The 25,398-nt window shown below is 40.6% G+C and overlaps 2 protein-coding genes across 3 annotated transcripts in view; one reads left to right on the top strand and one right to left on the bottom strand.

Moving 5' to 3' along the window:
- The first annotated feature begins 2,032 nt into the window (after window positions 1–2,032).
- Window positions 2,033–25,246, top strand: amn1 (antagonist of mitotic exit network 1 homolog (S. cerevisiae)). 2 transcript variants are annotated; one of them, XM_069903147.1, is made up of 7 exons: window positions 2,033–2,140; window positions 9,140–9,272; window positions 9,855–9,996; window positions 16,133–16,350; window positions 22,862–22,918; window positions 24,235–24,346; window positions 24,930–25,246. In XM_069903147.1, the coding sequence occupies exons 1-7, from the start codon at window positions 2,106–2,108 to the stop codon at window positions 25,001–25,003; spliced, it is 771 nt and encodes a 256-aa protein (XP_069759248.1). In that variant the 5' UTR covers window positions 2,033–2,105; the 3' UTR covers window positions 25,004–25,246. The 2 variants fall into 2 exon arrangements, with proteins under 2 accessions (XP_069759248.1, XP_069759249.1); XM_069903148.1 differs by lacking the exon at window positions 2,033–2,140 and adding an exon at window positions 7,250–7,331.
- Window positions 18,885–25,398, bottom strand: part of etfbkmt (electron transfer flavoprotein subunit beta lysine methyltransferase) — a 57,296-nt gene continuing 50,782 nt past the window's right edge. Inside the window, 1 exon segment of the mRNA XM_069902280.1 lies at window positions 18,885–20,303. The gene's annotated coding sequence lies outside the window, so the exon portion shown is untranslated.

Below are 25,398 nucleotides of genomic sequence, written 5' to 3'. Positions count from 1 at the left end.
TATATTCTACATATTTTCTATGATTAATTAACCCCTATATTCCAACACATCAGTGTGTAAGGTCGCATCTCCCTGGCTTGCATTGGGCATTCTCTCTTAAAATAACGCACCTCCGGACTAGTCACGGGCACATTTACAAAACCGAGACCCCCCTCCCATGGGAACTTCCCGTAAAGGTCTCATCCAGTTAGTTTCTGGCTTATCCTCTCCTTTATAATGTCTAGGTTCCTGCTCTCTGGCAAATGAATCAAAGGATTCTGCCTTTTCTTCCCTGAGGGTCTCACACTGCTCTCAATTAAAGTCGCCTCTCTCTCTTGTCAATAGAGGTGGTAATCGAGTACTTTGTGAAGGGTCATCATACCACCCCTACTTTCTTCTCCTTTAGCTGTGGGAGAGGAGGGGAAGGTGCAGAAGGGTAGAGCATAGGGGGGGGGGGGGGAAAGATAGGAGCCGGCATAGGAGGAGCATAAGGTGGAGGAAGGGAATGTAACACATCCCATCCTTGTGTTTCAGGGACAAAAGGTTCCTTATCTTTCTTGCATTCCTTTTCATTCAAAATCAGTTGATCAAACGATCCCCTGAGCCAGCAGGCTGCATATTCTCTGCTCTCAATATTATCGCTTTGATTTTGATAGAGCCAGATGTTCAATGCCTGACACATCCAGTCATCCTCGGATCCGAGCTTTGGCCAATATACCGAATTCCCTTTTATCGGGTTTTTTAACACATTCCAGACAGCAATACCTGACCATGGTCTGTTTGTCTTTCCCACGGGTTTTCCCCGCACCCCAATCAGATAGCATTAATCCTAACGGACTTTGCTTAGTTATCTGATTGTCCCGTCCTTCCTTAGGACTATTTCCCTTGCTACTCACACCTCCCATACTAACAAGTAAGTAAAATTTCTCTTACCAGGATCCAGTAGCTATTCCTAGCACGCTTCCTTAACATCCTCCCGTCGTTTGTTCTCAATGCCTCTTCTCGGATATCACTCGCTTCGTCCACTGACAAGTCACCCGCCGTCCGTGAGTCCAGCTGAATCAGCCGGGGTGCACCTACCCTCGTCGTCGGGCACTCTGTCAGTGGAGGGAGTGGGATCCCGGACGAGCCCCCATTTGTGAGAAACAGAAGTACTTTCACAGAATTTGCTCGAGACAAAAATTGAGAACAAAGAACTTTTATTATACTATTACAACAATGCAAAGTTGGGTGCTTCCCCTTACCCTGGGAATACACACAGACACTGGGGCTGACCCAACTTTTATACATTTCATTTCAGTACAGAGATACCTTCACCCCAACATTCTTCTGCCTCCTGGATTGGTTTAGCATTAGGTAATTCTGCCCACATGGATTCTAACTTCTCATCAGTTTATGTGTCTTCCTGCAAACTTGTTAGCCAGAGAAGTATCATGTCTTTGTTCTTCACTCATTAATCAATCCCTAAGACTTGCTAAAGCTATCTACTTGTTATCCTGTTTTGAAGATCCTTAGTTTATTACACTTTTACAACCCTTCCTCTCATTCCAGCATCCCTTCACCCTGATTTAACCCATAATACTTCATCTCTAATGAGCACTTGCTTGACTCCTCACATTCCAGTATCCCTTCACCTTAAGTTAACCCATAATACTTTATTCTTAATTGGCACTTGCTTCCAGTATCTCTGGACTCCTAACATTCCAGTATCCCTCACAATTATAAATCATATGAATTTAAATTTGAACATGTATTTCCATTTGGTAACCCTAGTTGTACCTACAAACATACTGACTAACAGTTGGCAAATGGCAAATGATCTCATTGATGGCGGAGCAGGCTCGAAGGGTCGAATGACCTACTCCTGCTCCTATCTTCTATGTTTCTATGTAAATTAATTCATTTGGTCAGCAAGGAGAGAGAGATAAATTAGTATCCACGATGCAAGTGCAACGTCCCTACCTGAAGGAGGGGACGGACTCCATTTCCCATGATCCCCCACGAGGCGAGGGCCTCGTTCACACGCCACCTGGACTGCATTTCCCGTGAGCCCCCGGGACGGTCAGGTTTCCCAGCGTGCCCGGCGCGGAGGTTGGGGGGGAGACGGTTTAGTTTTGGGGCGCGAGATGGGCGAGCTGTTCGCTTCCTCGCTGCTCGATCTGTAAGTGTACGGTCTGCATTAATGTGGCCTCCCTGGCCGTCCCTCCCGGATCAGCAAGCGGGTGTCGCCCCTCCCCCTCCCCCCGTCACTACCCCCACCCCTGGTCAACCCTGGCCATTCCACGCTCCGGTCGACCCACTCTGGCCCCCCTTCTTGCCCACTCATCCCGCCCCGGCCTCTCCCCCCCCCCCCCCCAACTCCCTCGCTCCGGCCTCTACTGTGGTTTTGTTCTGCCTTCCCCACCTCGTCTCTCGTTTCCTCCTTTACCCCACATCACATACGTGCATGTTCCCACCTCCCCCTCCCCTCTCCCACTCCCCTCTCCCACTCCCCTCTTCCCCTCCCCCCCTCCTCCCCCTCCCCCCCTCCTCCCCCCCCTCCTCCCCCTCCCCCCCTCCCCCCTCCCCCCTCCCCCTCCCCCCTCCCCCCTCCCTCCCCCCTCCTCCCCCCCCTCCCCCCTCCTCCCCCCCCTCCCCCCTCCTCCTCCTCCCCCCTCCTCCTCCCCCCTCCCCCTCCCCCCTCCCCCTCCCCCCTCCTCCTTCCCCCTCCCCCCCTCCTCCTCCCCCTCCCCCCTCCTCCCTCCTCCTCCCCCCTCCTCCCCCCTCCCCCCTCCTCCTCCCCTCTCCCCCCCTCCCCCTCCCCTCTCCTCCCCCTCCCCCTCCCCTCTCCCCCCCCTCCCCCCCTCCCCCTCCCCCTCCCCCTCAGAATATGCCTGATGCCTGTGCGGCCCTCCTCCCACCCTTGTGCACTGTCACCACTCCTTAAAGACCTTTTGTTTCCACGTTGTACTAATTTTATTCCCACCTTTGGCAAATTCTGTCTCTTGATATTATCCATACGCCCTGGGTTCTCTATCTGCAGCATTTGAACTTGGGGTATTTCATGTTCTGTGTTGCAGTGGGGGCTCTGGATTGAATTTTCAAGCATTGGAGACTGATTGTGACCTTTTACTTTTATGGTACAGACCTGAGATGCAGAGAAGCTGTAAAATTGCCAAGTTGTCTTTAATTTTTAATTCTCTCAAAATGGAGATTCAATTCACTTGATAATGGTAGTTTTCTTCAACAACGTATCCGATGAATGACCGGCCATGTGTGATTGGGAAGAGGCCATGTTGATATAAAATACATGGTTTCACAGACCCTCCCCCGATACCAAAGCTTTCCAATGTCAATGCTGTGACCTTAAGGTCATAGTCATGTTAGATTAAGCCGGTTTTACAGACAGAGCTTCAATCTAGTCCCAGACTAAATTATCTGCTTGAGCTATCTTCACTCAAAGCGACTTGCACTGACTTATCTTAAAATAATCATAAATTTAGCCTGTTCTGGATTAAACTAAGCCGATTGCAAGAGGGAGGCCCAGAGCTACTCTAGGACTAAATTGAAGCTTAAATTAACTTTCAAAGAGGCAGGTTTAACTTCTGCTTAGTGCTGTTTGGGAGGGAGTGTGGAGTATTTGGAATATCTCACTGAAGACCAGCATGCACTACAGAAGCCTGGCAAACAAGTACTTGTGGATATTAAATTACTTTGATGAAATAACTTTTTGACACTGCTTTCGTATGTACAAAGAAAATGCATGAGATAATCTCTTTGCTTGAGCCTAGACTTTCCTCTCTGTCTCAAAGAGGGAGCATTTTACCCATTTTTCTCCAAGTTCTGATCAATTTGAAGTTTTGCCATCTGGAATCTTGCATCGTGAAACTGGTGACTTGTGTGGTGCCAGTGAAGCAAGTGTGTAACAGATCTCCAAGCCCCAACCCCAGTCGGCAACAAAGCCACAGCAGACGGAGAGGCAAGTGAAGCCCCTTATCCAGCCATATTGTTATTGCTATCAGTGATGGGGTGCAGGGGCCCGTCGATGCTGCCCACCCATAGTGTTTCCGGGAAACGCCATGGCCAGCTGTCGTTAAATGGCTGCAGCGGTTAGCCAATGTGACAGCCTCCTCCATGTGTGGGACTCTGTTGGGCACTTGACTCCTCTTGACGACACAATGACGAGGTGTGCCAAAATAAGTCTCCTTCCCCACCCCCCACAGCCCACAACACCCGGAACGCCAAGCCAGGCCCAGCACTGAGCACAGCGAACAGCACCTCTATATGAACTTACAGCACCCACACCATCCCTCTACGATTTACTGGCCACCAATATAAGTGGGCTTTTATTGTCGTGGCAGTGGTGTAACCGCTTCTGGGAGCTGATTTCATGCGCACCCACTGCCTGCCAGTAGACTTGAAAAGGCAGTGTTTGGTGCACGCCAGAACTTATCAAACAATGCCCCTGAGGGAAGCCAAACTATTGGGGTCCCCCACCCCCACACCTTGACTTCGTCATGCTATCTGACAACGCCTACACACGTATCCTGGCAGAGTTCCCCACAGTCATGATGCCACAATTCTCCACGGAACCAAAGCAGAGGTTAAGGCACCACATCCTCACCGAGAGCTCCATGCTAAGGAAAACTTGCCCTTGCCAAAGAGGAATTTAAGAAAATGGAGGAGTTGTGGATAGTGTGGTGGTCGGACAGCCCCTGGGCCTCCCCACTGCACCTGGACCCGAAGGTAACAAAAGGGTGGAGGCATGTGATGATTATCAACACCTCAACGAGGCCACTATACTGGACGGATGCCCCGTGCCCCATATCTAAGATTTTACCACCAACTTACAAGAGGCACAGGTGTTTTCAATGGTCGATTTAATCAGGGGTTATCATCAAATCCAGTGCACCCCAAGGACATACTCAAAACTGCCATAATCACCCCCTTTGGCCTGTTCAAATTCATGAGGATGCCCTTCGGCCTTAAGAATGCTGCTCATACTTTTCAGCGGCTGATGGACGAGGTGTGCCAGGAACTCCCATTTGCGTTCATCTACCTGGATGGTATCTTTTGCCAGCTGCAACCATTCAAAGCATAAGGCCCATCTCCAACAACTAGTAACCAGCCAGCATGGGTTCGGACTGACCATCAACCCTGCCAAATGTCAGTTCGGTCGGGACACAATCGATTTTTTGGGGCATCGGATCAGCAGGTATGGGGCAAAACCACTGCCCGAGAAGGTGGAGGCCGTTGTGGTTCACAAAACCTCGCACCATGAAGGGCTGCAGGAGTTCACCAGTTTGATTAACTTCTACCATTGATTCATTCGGGCAGCAGCTCGAACCATGCACTACTTTTTTGCGCTCATGGCGGGGAAAAATAAAGATACAGTACAACTCAGATCATCTGAAATGTTCGGGACTGACCAGGCCCATTTCGGATAAATGCTTTTTTCGGAGAACCGGTCATTTTTGAACACTTGTAACAGTGTTTAAACAACAACAAAAACAAGGTAAGGCTTTTTAAGCTTTAAAATAATGTTTAATTCTCACCCAAAAAAATGCTGGCCACTGCCGATCATCGACACTTCTCCGTCAAGACCCTGCTTATGATGGAGCTTGAGGTTCACTGTTGCCGGCGGTGGGAGCCCAAGGTCTCTGGTCAGTTCGGCTCTGGAAAATTTTTGGATAAATGAGAATTTCAGATATCCTCATTTATCCTAATTTAAAAAAAAATTTCAGATAACTGAGGATTTTGGAGAATCGGAATTGTATTGTATTACCTGGGATGGGGGAGACCTCGTAGATGTTCCAGAAGGTGAAGGACGCTCTGGCCAACACCACCCTTCTGGATCACCTCAGGCAGGAGGCGCCAACCACCCTCGTGGTGGATGTCTCCAGCACAGCAGTCAGGGGTCTTCAAACAGCTGATCAGCAGACAATGGCAGCCCCTGCCCTTTTTTAGCAGGCACCTCTGGCCAGCTGAACTTGAATGCAGTGTCTTTAACAGGCACTATTGGCGCTGTACCTGTCAGTCATGCACTTCCAATATTTACTGGAAGGCAGAAAATTCAAGACCACAAACCACTGACGTTTGCCTTCTATAAAGTGACCGGTGGTTGGCCAGGCAGCAGAATCACCTTTCCTATGTGTCCGAATTCACCATGGACATCCAGCAAATTGCCATCGTCCATCCACGCCTTATCCCAGGGCATAGACTATTCGTCCCTAGCCAGGGCATAACATGATGATCCTGAGATCCCACTGAACAGGACAGCGCTTTCCGGGTTGCGGCTGGAGGAGGTTGTCATCTCCCCGGCAACCAGATGCTCCTCTGCGACATCTCCAGCAAACCCCACCCATCGTGCCGGGAGCATGGCGAAGGCAGGTTTTTGAAGTGGTGCACAACTTAGCACATCCAGACATCAGAACCACAGGTGAAGATGGTGGCCAGCAGTTTGGTCTGGCATGGGTTTCACAAGCAGGTCAGTCAATGGGCCAAGACCTGCACACTCTGTCAAGCGTCCAAGTTGCAAACTCACACTAAAGCATGTCCCCAGACTTTTGAGTCAGCGTTCTTGTTGACATCTTTGGGCCACTGCTGGTTTACCGTGGGGCAACATACCACCTCACCATAGTTGACCATTCAATGAGGTGGCCAGAGGCAGTCCCCATGGCCGACATGACCATGGAGACCTGCGCCAGGGCACTAATCAACACCTGGGTGTCCAGGTTCGAAGTTCTAGAACATCTCACCTCTGACAGGGTAGCACAGTTTACTTTGGGGGTCTGGGAGGCACTGGCCAAACTATTGGGAACCCAATTCCACCATGCCATGGTATATCACCCGCAGGATAATGGATTAGTGGAATAGTTCCACAGACACCTGAAAGCCACCTTGATGGCCTGGCTCAAGGAGACCAACTGGGTGGATGAACTGCCTTGGGTCCTTCTGGGGATACACACTGCACCAAAAGATTACTTTAATGCCTCCACAGCAGAAATGGTCTATGGCACACCCTTGGTAATCCCAGGGGGAGTCCTTGGCTGCTGCCAAAGATCCAGAAGCCCCCATGGTGGCACTGAAACAGCTGAGGGAAAGACTGGGTACCCTAACCCCTCCACAGCCCCAGCCACATGGCCAGCCCAAATCTTCTGTCCCCAAAGACATGCATACCTGTCTATGTTTTTGTGCGACAGGGAGTGCACCAGGCAACCCTCCAAAGGCCACGTACAGTGTCATCAGGCCTAATAGGTGGATGTGTATATTGGACATTGCCAGCAAAGAGGAGACCTTCACCCTCGACCACCTGAAACCGGCCCATGAAGACATTAGCCAGCCAGTCATGACTCAGCCCCCACGACACAGAGGTAGGCAGCCAAAAGCATCAACATACACTCTTATTGCCAGTTCTTGTTTGTGGGGGGTAGGGGGGTCATGTAGCAGCCCACGAACTGAGTCATGACCTGGCTCACAAAATGGCCAGCGAATGCGAGGGCCCCACAACTACCAATAGCCGTCAACCTGGATGACTTCCTGCACGGTGGGAAACAGCAGGCAATGGTGGGAATACCGGCCAATCAGGCCGGCACTGTGATGATGTCACTCCTGTCATCAGAGACAGAGCTGGCAATAAATCAATCTTCGACCTCGACTGTGTGTGTGTCGTTCTTACTCCACATTTCACAGCACACGCTACAATGACTTATTTTTGCTTCGATAATGTTTGTTCTGTACAAAATTAAAATAGTGAGCAGCAAAATTAAATAAGTGACTAAACCAAGGCTGGTTTAAAATGTAGTTTGTGGTGATTAAAATACTCACACTCGTGAATATCCAAATGACAAAACATTTATTTTTTACTTATCATATTGGCTGGAATCACAATTGTCTCATTACTGTATCTTTTTTGGATCATTGTTCTCTCTTCCATCTTCATATCCAATTCCACCTGTAGAATTCTCATTTTCCTTTCATGTTCTTCCTTAAGTTGTCTCATTCCATATTCATGAAATTCTCTGGCTAACTTTTCACGCATTGGTTTCTGCTGAAATATGATGGCAGCATCTTCTCTCATGAATGTTATAGCAGATGTGAATGGTGCACACTCGCTGGGCAATGGATCTTCCAATCTGTTCAGATTCCTGTCCTCTGGAAAAAGAACACCGTTTATGTTCAGTTCTTCATCTAAACTGTCCAAATAGTCATTGTCTGATACACCATCCAGAGGTTCCTTGTGCTCTATGATTCCAGACAGCAGATGTAGGTCAGTTTTCTCTTTTTTTGGTGGTCCACCACCCCAGTATTAAATCACTCTCTTCCGATCTCTGCATTCTCTCTTTGTAAAGCCAGTTTAAGGTTCTTCCACAGAGTCTATAAAGGCAGATATTATAAGTGATGTCACAAAAATATGAATGAGAAATGTGAAATATCTCACCTGAAGATGTACTGTTCTCATTGTTACATTTTCATTTAGATTGAATTCACTGCACATTGCGGCCCAGGAGCAGAGTACGGTTTATACTTTCAATTTGTTTTAGTAGCATTTTTTCCATACTCACGAAAGTATTTTGAACAAATTCTTTTTACTTCTGCCATGGTTATGAGGATTCACACCTCATAATGGTGTTTTCTCCTCCATTCCAGGTTTTTATTAGACCAACAGCGTGTGCTCATACTTCACCTAATCAGGCTTAACCTGGGGGTTCTTATTTAGGCTGACTTACCTTACTCCAGGACTCCCTAGTCTCTGGCTAACTAAAACAAATTTAAGCCATATTCAAGAAAGCTACTTAAATGTCCAAGTTTGACTAGTACTCATTAAGGCCTACTCCTGGCTCCTGTCTGTCAATCCAGCCCTTAGAGAATCGAAGTCGCACGCCATTTTAAGTTCAACAAAGGGTGCTGTCACTAGATTGTATATTAGACATTTTCCTGAAATAAAAATTGATTCTTTTAAACACCATATATACATATATATATATATATATATAGAAAACAAATGTATAGTTTAAAAAGTTACAAAGAAAACCAAAAGAATGTCACGATGAAGAGTGAAATAAACGAGTCTTGCAAATCCACTGTGCCTCTACATTGCATCTTTTTTGAATCTATTATTCAAAAAGTTTTCTTGGCCTTCATTCTAATCTTACCCTGTCATGTTTCTGTTTATTTTTAGATGCCTATGCTCTCTGGTAAAATCACTTTCTAGGTATGCTGCTGATGTGCAAACTCTGCCACCAAATCTCAAAGACAAATTAATTAAAATAATGAGCTTGCAGGGACTTATTACAGATGAGAACATGAGTCAGGTGAGCAAAAAAGGACTTGTTTTCCACAATGTAGGTAACATGAAGCAAAATAATTTGATTCTGTCATGGTCAGCAATTAATCATTCCTCTTGTCATCATCTTTTTCCTGATAGGATTGCTGCTTTTGTCATCAAGGGCATACATTTTGCATGATAGAGCCATCAGTGTTATTGCTGTTGCAAGCATACCCTTCAGGGTTATTGACAGCTGTTGAAGTTATGAGTGGATACTGTATTACAGGGAAGCCTGTTGTCCTTGACCAAATGTCTGTTCACTTAGTGTCATTAATGCTTGTAACCAGTAGAGGAATATGTTTTCTTCTACCACATGTCCAGCTAATATCGGCACATCTGTCACCACCGAGTGTTTTCAAGCTTCTTTTGACCAGTATAGAGATTATTTTTGTGTCAATTGTATTCTTACTGAATAAATTCTTTACAAGAATTCCTTTACACTATCTATACCTTCAGATTAACTTAAAGGTTGAAGGACATCTGTTGTTAAGTACTTGGAGTTGTACTTAATTTCTTTCCTTTTCAAAGCCATTCACTTGTGTACTGACAGTAGCTGATTTGCATGCAGGTGTTACATCCAGGTCTCCAGAAACTGGATCTCCGTGACTGTGACATAACTGACCATGGGTTGATCATGCTTCAGATTTGCACTCAGCTGAGGGAAATCAACTTGAGTTCCAGTGACTGCAAGCTCTCTGTAACCTCTGCAGGTATTTTTCTTTGCTTATTTTAAACACACAGAGGGGAAGGGATAAAGGACTTGAGGATAAAACAAAGCAGTTATTCTTGCTTCACAATCATTATCATGTAAAGACAAGATCTTGTAAAAGTTAAAATAAGATGACTCAAACAAAGTAACCATTTTTCTATGTGCCTCAAAAGTTATAATTGTTTGTAATGGTTTCAGAACATGCTGCCTCTTGATATGACAATACAAGTTTCATAATGTTCCCACCAAATCAGGGTTCTAATATTACAAATGGGGGCTAAGAAAAAAGAATCCACTATTGTGTTTTTTTAAAAAAAATCTTGTCTCATTTAAATATTTTAAATGGTTATCCATATATACTCTCTTCTAAGGAAAAAGGGCTTTCATATCCACTCTATCTCTGAAGATTTTTTGTGCCTCCATTTATCTCCTATTAGCCTCCAAATTTTTCATGTTTTGTAAACACTCGGCTTCAAATTCAATTACTTTGTACTTTTTCTTTTTTTTCCAGAAATATACATATCAAAATTTTCCATTTTCAAAATAAATAAAAAAATGTATATAACTTTTTTTTAACTTACAAAACACAACAGCCCCTTCCCGCCCTCCCCCTTCACAGTATAAATCTGTACCCGTCAGGGCTTACAATTGGGTTTAAAAAAGAAAATCTTCATTGGGAAGGTCACTTATATTTTTATAAGTAGCAGCTTTTTATATGTGGGCCCCTATATAGTCTAAATATGGTTGCCATATTTTTTATAAATATATAATATTTGTTCTTTAGATTGTAAGTGATTTTTTTTTTTCTGTTCATCTCTGACTTCCATTGTGCTATCTGTAGAGGGGAGTCGGATTTAAAAGTAATCGCAATACATTTCTTAACCACAGATGAAGTTATTTAAACAAGTGAAAATTAGAATTTAATTAGTTTATTACTTATTTCAATAAAGTTGTCCAAAAGATAAACCTCTGGGTGGCCCATGAAGACCATCCCCGTTATCCTTGTTAGTATTTCAATCATATCCTGCCAGAAAGGTCTCACCTTCATACACAACCATATAGCATGTACAAATGTTCCTGTTTCATCTCCCATATTTCTGATTTTGATTTATATAGTTTCTGTGGTGTGAGATATAATTGGTGTAGAAAATTATATTGTACTAATCCATATCTTGCATTTATAATTGACGTCATGCTATCCAAACATCAATCAGACCAACATCTTTCCATTAGTTGCAACTCCTAAATTTGACTCCCATCTCTTTCTTGATCTCTGAAAACCTGGTTTTGCACTTTCATTTTGGAGAGCAAAATACATCTTATATATAAATTTAGGTGTTTCCCAACCAAATTGTTTGTTCCACCTCACTAACTTCAGGTGTGGTCAAGTTTGGTCCTCAACTTTCTCTTAACAATTCTAATGTGGAGCAAGCAGAAGAATGTCCCATTAGCTATTCCATTCTTATCTCGTGCCTTTTGAACAACTAAGAAATCTTTCCATATAACAATCATCAACATATCTTATTCCTTTGTCATACCATTAATTTAATATTTTGTTACCCAGATCCATAGCCAGTAGTTCATTTTTACGTAATGGTGTCATCAGTGAAATACCTGCTTTTTTTTTCAATACATTCATTTATTTCTTGCCATATTCTGATCATTGTATTAATATAGGATTGTCAATTTTTTTTGTTAAGAACTTAACATTCCATTTATAAATAAAGTCTTTCATTACCTCTTTTATTGAATTCAGTCCCATTCAAATTCACAAAGGGGGACTATTTCTTATAAAGAAATATGATTAAAAATCTTCCTTGTGCTGATAGATAATACTTAAAATGTGGAAGTCTAAGTCCTCCCAGTTTATCGACCCATGTTAACTTTTCCAGTTCAATTCTTGGTACTTTGTTATTCCATCGGAATTGTCTTATGTAATAATTTAAAGAAATTTTTAGTTAGTACAATAGGCAATGATTTGAAAGAGATACTGAAATCTTGTCATTACCTTCATTTTTGTACAGTTTACACTTTCTATTAATGTAATCGGCAGATCTTTCCATTTCTGTAAATCTTCTATTTTTCTTGAGCTTATACAAGTTCTGTAAATTATTATTGTCATTACTCCTAAATATTTAATTCTATCTTTCTTCCATTTAAATCCATTGTCTTTTTGGAATCTTTCATAAACAAAATTTTGCAATGGCATTATCTCACTTTTATCCATATTTATTTTATATCCTGATATTCTTCCATATTTTTCTAATATTCTAATAACACATCATCAGCAAATAAACTAATTTTATGTTCTTTTTGTCCAACTTTGAAGACCTTAATATATGGATCTTTTCTTATAATCTCTGCCAGAGATTCAATAGCTAGAATAAATAATGCTGGTGATAAAGTGATAAAGTCTACTCGATTAGTTAAAATTTTAGCTGGTAGCTTATAATAGAGTTTATATCCAATTAATGAATTTTCTACCTCCACCAAATTTTTCCATTGTTTTATATAAGAAAATCCATTCTAGTCAGACGAATGCCTTTTCTGCATCTAAAGAAATAGTTATGTTTGGGTTCCAGTTTCTGGAGACCTGGATGTAACACCTGAATGCAAATCTACTTCAACCAAATGGTTCTCAACCTTTTTCTTTCCACTCACATGCCACTTTAAGTATTTCCTATGCCATAGGTTCTCTGGATTAGTAAGGGATTGCATAAAGTGGTATGTGGGTGGAAAGAAAGTTTGAAAATGACTGTTTTAATCGTCCCTAATTGACTCGTTATGTGCACGGTTTCAGAACTCCAAAGGAAATGGGCCAATGACAATTTTTCTCAAGCAAAATATTTCAGTAACAATTGGGTCTTGAGCAATGGTTCTCAACCTTCCCTTCCCACTCACATAACACTTTAAGCAATCCCACACTAATCACAGAGCACTGATGGCATAGGGATTACTTAAAGTGGGATGTGAGTGGATTGAAAAAGGTTGAGAACCACTGACAGACTATTTGAAGAATTACTTCCTTTAACAAATCCCACCTGATCTGGATGTATTCATTTTAGTAAATACTTACAAATGCCTTTGCTAGAATTTTATAGTCTGCATTCAGAAGTGATATTGGTCTGTATGATGAGGTTTTTTTGTCAGTCTCTACCTTTCTTTGGTAGCAGTGTAATTATAGCAGTTGAAAAGTTTCTGGGAGGGTTTGGGTCTACACCACCAGGTCCAACACATTCAGAAAAAGAGGCATCAACAAATCTTTAAATTGTCTACAGAACTCAGAAGGGATCCCATCTTCCCCCGGGGACTTGTTAGCTTGTAAAGTAGCTAAGCTTTCTCTATTTCTTCCCTTGTAAAAGGTGCATCTAAATCATTTGTTTCTCTCTCTTCTAATATAGGAAGTTCAACATTTGTTTAAAAAAATTTCCATTTTGTTTTCATCTCCTACTATTTATGATTTATATGGTTTCATATTGTATTGTCTAAATGTATTATTTTTTTTTTCATTATATGTTATAGCATCAGCTTCTGTTTCTATTGGATTTATCATTCTGATAACTCCTCTCCTTTAACCTGACAAGATAACATTTTGTGTACCTGTTCTCCTAGTTCATATTTTTGTTTAGATTTTAGGATAATTTTTTCTGTCTGTATGTTTGTAGTGTATTATATTGTCTTTTTATTCTCTAATATTCTACATTTTTCTTGTGTTCCTGATAAATGATTTTTTTCCTAATTTTATTAAATCCTTCTCTAAACCGAATTCTCTTGCATATTCTCTCTTAAGTTTCTTAATAGAAAAAATAATTTGTCATTAATTATGATAATGGAAAAGCAAGAAAGTATCTATAGATGGTGCTTTAATGCCTCATTACGAAAGAAGAAGGATTTATATGAATTTTTTAAGGGACTCAAGTAAGCTTTAAGTGTATCCCATATTAGAAAACTATTGTCAGTAGAAGAAAGATTATATTTCTATCTGTCTCTTATTGTAATAGTTAGCATTAATGGTGAGTGGTCTGATAAGTCTTGCCAAATATTCCATTTTTACCACTCTACTTTGTAACTGTGCAGACATTAAAAATGGGTCAATCCTTGTATGTAAATCATGTACCCTTGAATAGAACGAGTATTCTCTTTCTAAGGGGTTGAGCCACCTCCATATAGTCATTTAAATTTAAATTCTTCATAAATGATAATGCCCTTTTATTGTTCTCGCTGATTTGTCCAATATTGGATCTAAGCAAAAATTTAAATCTCTGAAAATCAATATATTTTGTCTTCTCTCTGCTGTTTTCAAAAAGATATCCTTCATAAAGGCTTCATCATCATAGTTTGGGGTGTAAATATTCATAAACATCCATGATTCTGCATAAATTTTGCAATGTACATTACAAATCTTCCAGCTTCAACAGTTTGCATCTCTTCTATTCATGATCAACATTGGCGAGCCATTATTCTGTTTATAGTAATCATATGCCTGCTCCCAGAATTATCTCCTGTTCTCGGTAGCTTAAAATCCTCACCAGTACTGGTCATGGTCTCTGGTCACTGACTCTTCTGGGACCAAGGGTTCTGTGCTTTCTCTCAATATGCAGTTTTTCTCCAAATTTATCTTCTCCTAACACTTGTGGAATCCATTTTTGAAAAATGTTCACTGGGTCTCTTCCCTCGATTCATGCATTTTCATCAATTCAACGTCTGCTCAACCCATTCTCTCCATCAGGTCTTTGACAAACTTTTATTTCGGTTTCTTATCAACATTTCAACACTCCCAACCAACTCCCCAGTTTTACCAGGTTTTGCCAGTCCAGCCACCCTTTTTGCACTGCTCCCTTTCGGACTTTCACCCAAAGTCCCAGGTTGAATAGGAGCTTCTTCCGTCTTTGTTCTCAGTTGCCTTGGCTTCTTTGTCCACTTTTGATGAAGAAAATCTTGATTTTCAAGTTTTAACTGTCTGTTTAGCAGAGAGAGAGAGAGAGAGAGGGGGGCAGCTTTTTTTCCCTCTCTCTTGCTGTCTCTCTCTCTCCTTTTCCCTGTCAGAGACAAAAAACCCTCCAATCAATTCTCACTTTTCCTCCCTCCTGTCCTTTTATTTAATTGACATCTTTTGTCTGTACTCCTGCTGCCTTCCATTCTTCCCTTTCCCCAGCCTTTTTAATTGATGCCTGTCATTTTTTTTTTGCTCATACCTTGAGGAAGGGCTCAGGCCCAAAATGTCGGTAACATATCTTAACCTTCAATGGACACTGCAAGACCTGCTGAGTTCCTCCAGCATTTCTGTTTATTCTCTTAGCACATGTTGATAACCTGCCTCAGGATTACATTCTCTGGGAAAAGGAGCAAACAGGATCCTTCTTCAGGCACCAGGCAGCTTTTGCTCAGCATTGTTCTTCCATGGAAGCAAAGGCTATCCACAGTCTTTTAGGTTGCCTGCTAATACTCTCACAATATTTGGCCCTTGCCTGGCAGGAATTAGAATTTATTGTCAAAGTATTAGCCACCAGTGTATGAAGATAATTCTGGCAAGTTCACAGCTTTGAATATTTGAGTCACAAGGTTGTTTCAGTGAGGTGTTTTCCTGTCACCTGAGAGCAGATGAGAGTGCTGCCATTGGAAGCAGTCAAACTGTGGCTTTTATGTGCTGGGCATAACACTTGCATCTGCCACATTGACAGAAGGGTGACATTTCAAGAGTGAAAACCAAAAATTCTCATTGTGTCACGCTGCCAGTGAAAATACAGTATTAGAGTGACTAATTGGAGCATTATCTATTTTTAATGCATCCTTATTGGGTAGAAGATGTGGGTATTTCATGCCACAAAAGAATTAAACATCTGGATTTCAGTCAGTGACTGATTTGTTCCCTCTCTATTTTGGTTCCTTGTGCTCCTCATCTCCTGTCCAACAACCATCATCCATCTCCATTCCCTTATGCTTTGCTCCTTAATCTACTTTTTATCACTCTAATTAGAAAACAGCAATTACAAAAATATAGATATTAATACAGACAATGCAAGAATCTATTCAATATTCAAGACCTGTAATAAAATACTGTAGCTTAAAATTTTTTTCTGTTTTTGGAATTATTGATGTATGCTTCCTTTGAAACATGATTTTGTGGCTTCCTGCAGGATTGAAAGTCATTGCTTCATCCTGTCCCCATTTGTCGGAAGTGTGTCTCCGAAGATGCCAGAATGTTTCGGATGAAGGGATTGTAGCCCTTGCACAACAGTGCAAACTACTGAAGATAATCAATATTAGTGGCTGCGTGGGTGTCACTGATGCCAGTTTGCAAGCACTGGGGAAGAACTGCAAGTTTCTGCATAGTGTAGATTTTTCAGCCACAAAGGTACACTGAAAAATATGATGGAAAATGTATTCGATTTTCTGTATCCATATTCTGTTTTGTTATCCTCTCGCCAGAGGTTAGATATTTGGTTTGGTTCCACAGGGTCCTTGCATATTTAATCCAAATGACCACTTTGGATAACATATGCCATTGAGGAGTCCAGGTCATTGTAATTGCCTCATCCCATTTCCACAAAAATATCCTAACAGGAGGCTGTAAACTTCTGTTCGCAGCATTGTCTGTGAGAAATCACTTGGTTGAGGGGTCAAATAAAAAAAAACTGCAACGCCTGGCAAATGAAAATGCAATTGCTTAAGAATAGTAATTGGAATACTTATTTTAAAAATGATTTGTTCAAATAATTCACAAATAAATCTCATCACATTTTCAAGAAGTTACCCCAGTTGCACACAAAGTAGAATGATACTTCATGTTGATACTTCTCTTGGAAGCACCTATTGTGTACAAGTGAATGGCCTGATGTTCAGGAACCTTAATTGCTCATGTTTAAAGTAAAATATGAAAATCTGTAGACACATGGTTAAAGAAAAACTCACAATACAGGTTTAAAGTCCAAGGATCTCAAGACCTGCCTATGGGTTGAAATTTCCACTTGTCAGAACAGGACATAGGTTGTGTAAAATCATTATGGCTAAGAGACACCATGTGATATAGCTACTTAGTAAATGGTATGGGATCATTGAACAGTGAATTAATTTTACATATTAGTTATGTGTTTATATACTTGTTCTATTAATGAAACAAAAATAATGCAATTTTCTTGGGAGCCTTCCTCAAATTCCTCAAAGCCATTTTTCACTTGTTCACTATTTATCCATTGGAAAGATGACTAAATAGCAAGATGCTATCTCATTGTTTGCTATTAATGAATTCCAAGTAGCAGCAGGTTGATGACAGTCCCTCAATTTTTAAAATTTGAGACCAGTTATTGCAGCTCTCCAGTGCTTTCAGTTAATTTGGCATAGACTTGGGACCTTCTTACACTATTTTAAATAGATACTTTCCTATTCATTTGAGCAATCTGATAATCCTTGTCACTCTTTGTCACAATTTAATTAGACAAAGTCAGATCATAATTCTCATTCCACAAAGCTAATAACATCGAGGACTATTAAGATTCAAGAGGATTTGTGCCCTTAAAGGTAAATAAAGTTAACAAATATCTGTTGCTACTACACCTCCATCAAACTCATTCATCAACATTAATTGCATTTTTTGTATGTGGTGTATAATGCAGAAGGAATAAAATAGACTCCACTCACTGCACTTCATACTGAACCACAGTTCTCAACAAACCTCTGTCAGTTTCACCTGATCAAAATTATATTGCAGGCATATGTACTTCTGCAGTAAATTGCACCAGATGGCAATTTATTTAAGTGTCAGGACACACCTGTGGCACATAAGTAATCAAAGTAAAACATTTTGACATACAAAATGCTAATTTATGTACTTTCTGCTAACTTGGAGCTCTGGTTCAATTTTGAAAAGTTCTTCAAATTGACTTTGAAAACTAAATGTTTTTTTTTTAAAAACTAGAAAATCATTCATTCTTTTTAAATCATTTCCATGTATGACAACTAATGATATTACCTTGTAACACTATTGCACATTAAGAGGGAGCATGATCTTAAACATCAGTGCTTGGAACTCATCATTGTTAATTTCTTTATAGCCTCAGACATTCCCATTTCTTCTAGCTCCACAACTTGACCTTGTACTCCATTTCTGGTCTTTTGAAATCCCCACCTTGAATAACCCCACCATTACTTTTGTACTTTGACTGTCTGTGTTTTAAGATTTGGGATTTCCTTACCAGGGCTCAGTCTGTCTGTTGGTATTCCTTAAAATCTACCATTTAACTAAGATCTTGGTCATGTAATATTTCAATGTGGCTTGGCAACAAATTCTATTTGTTTATATCTTCTTTGGCTTGGCTTCGCGGACGAAGATTTATGGAGGGGGTAAATGTCCACGTCAGCTGCAGGCTCGTTTGTGGCTGACAAGTCCGATGCGGGACAGGCAGACACGGTTGCAGGGGAAAATTGGTGGGTTGGGGTTGGGTGTTGGGTTTTTCCTCCTTTGCCTTTTGTCAGTGAGGTGGGCTCTGCGGTCTTCTTCAAAGGAGGTTGCTGCCCACCAAACTGTGAGGCGCCAAGATGCACGGTTTTTATAAATTTGTTTGTATAACTAAGGGGAATAAAACAGGACTTCTACTAATGAATAAATTCAGCTGGAAGTCCAATTAATTGTTTCTAAAATATATTGTCATTAAAATAGTTAATTTTATTCTGAATCAGCAGATAAGAAGCAGGCCGCTTTTGACTGTTATGGTTGTAATTGTTTATTGTAAGCTATAAAGTTGCAACATATTTTGTATCAAGGTCGTGTGCCAAGAAGATTGGACACATATTTTAAATTTTATTTAATTGTTTGCATAATTACAGGAAAAATTGAATAAAACATTATCCATAGCCAATTATACAAAAAAGTACTTTTATATATTTTCTCTTTGTTCCCCCCACCCAAAAATAAGAAAAGAAACACCTACCATTTAATAGACAATCAGTAATTGTTACTAACGATTACTAATTAAGAGGAGTAGACAAGATATGAGGTGGTTTCCAAACACTATAAAAATAAAAAAATTCAAACCCACAGCAATCAAGGTTAAAATTCATATTGTATGTAGTGTTAAATCCAACCAAGTGGCCTCAGGGGATCCAGAAAACCACACCCAGTGATGTTCATCTTCACACCCAATTAGTCAAATTATGGAAGTGAGTTATAAATGGGCCCCAAGTCTTATCAAGAGAAATCTTGATTTCTGTGACATTATTCCTAATTTTCTCCAGATTTAAAAAGGACACAATATCTAATAACCATTAATTTTGTGCAGGTAGGAACTCATCTTTCCATTTTAATAGAATTGCTCTTCCTGCAAATAAAGTGGAGGATGCCATAACCTATCTTTGATCAGAAGATAAAATAATATTAATATCTTTACCAAAAACAAATAGTGCAATTACTAGACATGGATCTAAAGTGATCCTAAATAGGGTTGAAAAAGTTCTTAAAATGTCGGTCCTGTAGCGGCTTGGGCCGACAAATGAAATGGCTGTCAAACATGGCGACCGGCCTGAAACGGTCCATTTCCATAGGCCACTGGCAAAGCAGTGAAACTGGTCAATCACCGCCAGTGGATCGCAGGGAGCCCAATCGAGGCCCTGGCACCCGAGGTAACCAATCGGCAGCCAGCTCACTCAAGCCAGGCCCCGGTGGTGACGCGGCTGAGCTGAGTATAAAAGGCAGAGCTGCCAATGAATACACTCTACTGTCATGTGTGTCTTTCTTCTGTGGATTCAAGCTGCAGCTTTAGGGCTATAATGAAGAGCTATGACCTAGCTGTAGCCATACCAATCTCGTTACAGTGGTGACTCCGACTGGTCCAAATGGTGCTTTGGACCCGAAGATGGAAGAGCCACCTGCGATCAACGCTGTAGCGTTGAAGCTGCCGGCTTCTGGACATCGCAACCACGGGAGTGGTTCCAGCAAGCCAAGGTGCAGTTTGCCATTCAACAGATCTCCGCCCACAACACGTGCTACTTCCACATGGTCATCATCCTCAATCAGGACACCACAGCTTGCATCATCAACTTCCTTCAGCAGCCCCCAGAACAAGGAAGGTATGTGGTCAACAAAGAGTTGTTGACCCGCATTTTCGATGGTTTGCGGGAGAGGGCCCTCATGAGCAACATGCTCGCTCTCAACAATGGTCACCCCTCCTGCCCACTGTTCCAGCAGATCTTCCTGGAGAGGCTTCTTGAGGACATCCGGCAGTTCATCGTGGAGGAAGACTTCGATGATCCCAGGAAGGTGGCTGCCAGAGCAAACCTGCTATGGGCGGCGAAGAGGGGTTATAACTAGCAAATCTGTTAAATGAAAAGGTAATGACAGTATATTAGGTATGGATAACTCAGGGTTGGAAATGAACAATAAAAGGTCATCTGCATAGATAACCTATGTTCAGTAGTTGCTCTCAACAAACCATAAATATCAGGATTTGCCCACAGAGCAATAGCAAGCGGTTCCAGTACTAAGTCAAAAAGCAATGGGCTCAGAGGAAAGCCTTGTTTCATGCCTTGATGTAGTTTTAAAAGCTTGGATTACTGGGAATTGGTATGATTGAGGCCTTTGGAGATGTATATAAAAGTTTTATCAAATGTATAAAAGTTGGGCCAAAATTAAATTTTACTAAGGTGACAAATAAATATTCCCATTCTTCTCTATTTAATGTTTTTCCAGTGTCTGAGGATAAAATCCATTCATTGTTATGAGTAGAAGGTGTATACATGATATTCAGTGATTATTTTTGTAAAAACATGTTTGATCTGAGTTTGTTATACCTGATAAGTCATTCTCTTATAGTATTATCCATCCCTTATTGACTGAACAAATGAGGCAGTTTACCAGCAATCTCTTTGGTGGATCTGCAGTTGCATATTGGCTGGACTGTAACAATGGCAGATTTCCTTCCTTTTAGGACTTTGCTACAATCTGATAGTTTCATGTTCAGCATTTCTGACGTTTTTCAATTTAATTACATTTAATTTACTCCTTGATGCAATGAAAGACATAGGTTGGTGTAATGGGAACTGAACCTTTTTTGAAAGGTAGCGTTTGGGTTGCTGAGCCTCCTTGACTCTTGCTACCAAATGATAAACTATTAAACCATTTTTTTTTGTTAACACAATCTCTTGAGGTATTAGTATTGATTTGTTCAAATGTGAATTGGATAGATTTTTTAAAAAAATTATATTTGAGATGTGTTTCTGTTAAGTAAAGAAAAGTGACCACCCCTCATGTTTTCCTTCTGTCATTTGTTGTAGACAAAATCAGTGAACCGGTGCAGACTCGAAAGGCCAACATGGCCTGTTTCCGCTCCGTAAATGGTTATATGATTAAATTTAAATGTTTTGAATAACTATAAAAGAGAGACTAGTTGACTGACAGGTGATAATCCAACAAGTGGCAAAGAATGTGTTGACTTCCCAGTTGCTGAGTAATGGAATGCCAGAATGAAAGACCAGTGGTAAGATCTTGAGGGGGAATGATTGAAGGTAGTTGAAAACGTGCTGTGTGCAAGATTTGAAATACCATTTAAAATATAGCATAGTTTAATGATTTTGATTAGTGTTTGTATCAGTGAGCCAACATATTTGTCCAAAACATCTTGCATCAGTCAAACCAACAGAAATCTTGGATTCATTCTGCAGTCTATGGAGAGAAAGATCATGTAGAATTCAATGGTGGAGGGAAACCCTTGGGTAAAGAAGTAAGTAGTCTGAAATGCATTGGACTTGTGATAAAAAAACCTTCTCATTCCAAATGGCCAAGGATATTTGATCTAAGTTATTTGGTGTGGAATAATGAGGGTAATGATGGTAGATGTGTAAATATTTTCACTGCTGGAAGAATCTGCCAGGTTGGGGGGTGGGGGGAGGATGTAGAGGAGAGAACAGGCATTTAAAACTGGTGCATAGGAACAATATTTCAGAGGGTAGTGAATCTCCAGAAATATGGGTTATTGAGCTCAAGGAAATGAGGCACAATCATATTAAGCAAATTTGAAGGATTTCCTATCCCTATTTTCTAATTTTATTCCATTCTCACATTTAATCCTACCTGCCAATCCCTTCCAAAAATGTATGTGGCCATCAGATGAAATTTATGTGGACGTTGGGCATTAAGTGTGGAATAAACTCACAGCTGAAGTGGTGAATACAGGCTTGATTTTGACATTTAAGTAAAATTTGGGATCAGCAAATTCCATGGATGGGAGGGATATGGAATGTTATATTCCGGGTACAGGTCAGTGGGATCAGCAGTTACCGTAATAGGTCAGCACAGACAAAATGGGTCAAAGGACCTGTTTCCCCTTTGATAACATCAGGTGTAAAATGACACACACCAGAAAAAGTCATTGGACTGGATCAAGTTCCAGTGTGGCCAGCAATTCCATAGGGAACCACTTCCATTGATGATGTGTGCATCTTCAATGTTCACGTCTCCACATCAGTCTAGAAAATTGAAGCATTCTGGAAGTTGGATGTTGCCACTCTGTTTCAAGCCCTTCAGGTTCAGACAGGTGGGGCAATCACATTCATTTGAATAGGGCCACTGACTTCCATTAATAGCTAAGTTCAGGTTAAGTTTTTTAGTTTTCTTTATCATGTATACAATGTAAAAATGAAATAAATAAAGTAATTGGTACATAATATACACACACACACACACTTAATGCATAATTATTTAAAAGTTAAATGTAATTAAAATTTAAATGTTTGTGAATATCAGAAACATAGGGTACTTTGACAGCATTACTGGGGGTGGTGCTCACGGTTCTGATGAGGCTAGGATGTGATCTGTTGTGTTTCACAATGCTTTTTCTTATGTTTATTAATCATCGTTGCTCTTTTCATCTCATCAGGTTTCTGATGCTGGTGTCATTGGGTTAGTGAATGGAGTGTGTTCTGACAATTTAAAAGTAAGTTTAAGCAGTGCAGTTTGTGTTCTATGTGAATTTTGTCCATACCTTAGTTTTCTCGCTGCTACATTAGAATACTCTGAGTTGGAAATGTGCGGTGTTTAGTTTTATAACAATCTATGTTACAATTGAACATAACTCAATGACTTATCGAAAATTTGTTTTTGTGCTCTTGGTATGACTTGAAGAGAAGGGAAATCTGGGAAGACAGAGGAGTGGGCAATATGATGATCCAGAACAGGGTGAGAGGAGAGAGAAAGAGAGTGATAAGGTTAGTTAGAAGATTTTGAGTCGAGAACAGGCAGGAGGAAGAAGATAAAGAAAAGATCTTGAGGAAAGGAATGGGAAAGTGTTGGGCATATTTTAACTTAATTATGAAATCCTATCTTCAGCTTGTACCCTCTAAATGGTTCCCACCTCAAACTAAATTAGTACTTTTAATCTCTGCTTCAGTATTGCGTCCTCTTATAATCTCTGATTTCAAAAGCATTTGACCTTTTTGCAAGTCAGATGAGGCCTGAATACAGGCCTGCAGTTTCAGTATCAAATTTGTTGTAGTTGGCAACACCAATGGACATCGTTGAAGATGGAGTCACACAAACCACCATTCTTTAATTTGAAAAATATAAACAATTTATAGCTTGTTCAAAGAGAAAGTCACTGGAAAAAACAAGTATGAAAGCTGTAAAATGCTTGAGCTGGTGAAACTCGGTAAGTAGCATTTGTGAGAGGGAAAGAGTTAGTCCATCTGAATATTGCCAGAATTTTGTGTTGTTATTTCACATTTCAGGCAGCAGCATCTTTACATTTCTGTTTGACTGGTTCTAGAAATGCAAATAGTGATGTGTGGTGCACTGCTGTTACTAAAGTCAGTAAAGTTCAGAAGTTTTAGTACAAGGTCACAATATTAAGCTTGCTGCCTTGCCAGAAGGTTCCATATTTCAGTAGGAAAGTGCTTCTTTCATTCAGATGGATACTCACGGTATTCGAAGATTAAGCTTGTTTGTTAAATTTTTATCAACGCAAAACTGATTGCTGCATTTTTACTTATGACAATAGTTATAGCAACTAAAAATAATTCTCTCAATCTTTGCAACTGTTTTCTTGCACTATTTATTTATTTTTGAAAGGTTATATATAGCAATATTTGCTCGGTAATTCTGCCACAAAACAAAGAATTGTGTGACGTGTAACATGACAATAAATTCTGAGTCTGATTCTGCTCGAAAATTGGTAGCTGATAGGTTCACATCTGGCTATTACAATAGGATTTAACTTTTCCAAATAATTTTAATATCAGGGTTCCTTTTCTTTAGGAGATTCATATGGACCGTTGTGTGAACCTGACAGATGAAGCAGTGGAAAGTGTGCTCATTTTCTGCCCCCATATTTTCATTCTTCTTTTCCATGGTTGTCCACTTATAACAGGTGAGTTAGGTTGCAGAGCAGCCCCATGATATGTATTTAATATTGCTGCTTGTGCAAACTTGGTTTGGAATATGAAACCTATTTAAGGCCCACTGAACACTTGTCCCATTCTGCTTCGTATTGAGCCATGCAGCCCTCTTCTTGGCTCTGCTTCTGGACTTGTGTCGGCCGATCTCTTCTGTGGCTACAGCGTGCTTTGATCTAAAGCAGGAGAGAGGGAAAAAAACAACCGTGTACCCTTGGCACTCATAGCTTAAAAATACTGCTTGGAAACCCTTTCTCCAACTGATAATCGACCAAAGGAGTATAACAACCTGTCTCAGCTGACGACGATGCATACACAAGCTATTGTCATTCCCAATGTGGAGTGAAAAAGCTGGCTGACTTTTCTTAACCTGGGACAAGAACATGATTGAGTGCAATTTTCCACCTCCCAAAAATCATTGAGCCTGCCAGCACTTGTAGCCCAGGCTTTGGTGAGGTACTGGCAATCACAAATCAGCACTTGGATCTTCAAGAGAAGAATAACATTTTGGGAAGGATGTAATTTTCTTTTCAATTGTGCTATACTTTCTGTTTACAGATCGCTCAAGAGAAGCTCTGCAGCAATTAGCCTGCCCCAATCAAATGAAGCAAGTAACATGGACAGTCTACTAATTTTTTTTTCCCACTGTTTAATCTATATGGTCATTTATATGTTCTGTAATTTCCATTCACTAGCTGCTCTGAGCATATTCTGATGAAGTTGTGACTAACTAATTATAAATTAAATGTTTCTTCTTTGTTGCTGACCTCACCATAGATTGTTTATTTATGTGGAATGTCGCATTTAATTGTATGCAATATATTAGTGCCCATAACTTCAGACCAAATAAATAGAAATTTGAGTCTGTATGAAAATTTTGACTCCAACTGGATTTTTCAATTATTTTTAAATGTAAGGAAGGATAGAGTGAGTGATTTATAGTGACTTAAATTTCAAGACCTACTGGAATAAATCTGATTTGTGGGTTAAATTCAATGGAAAGACCATACATTTGTCTATCCTATAT

The sequence above is a fragment of the Narcine bancroftii genome, chromosome 11 (genome assembly GCF_036971445.1).
Source record: "Narcine bancroftii isolate sNarBan1 chromosome 11, sNarBan1.hap1, whole genome shotgun sequence".
NCBI classification, from domain to species: domain Eukaryota; kingdom Metazoa; phylum Chordata; class Chondrichthyes; order Torpediniformes; family Narcinidae; genus Narcine; species Narcine bancroftii.
Note: the sequence above shows the minus strand (reverse complement) of the source record. Positions and strands in the feature narration are given on the sequence as shown.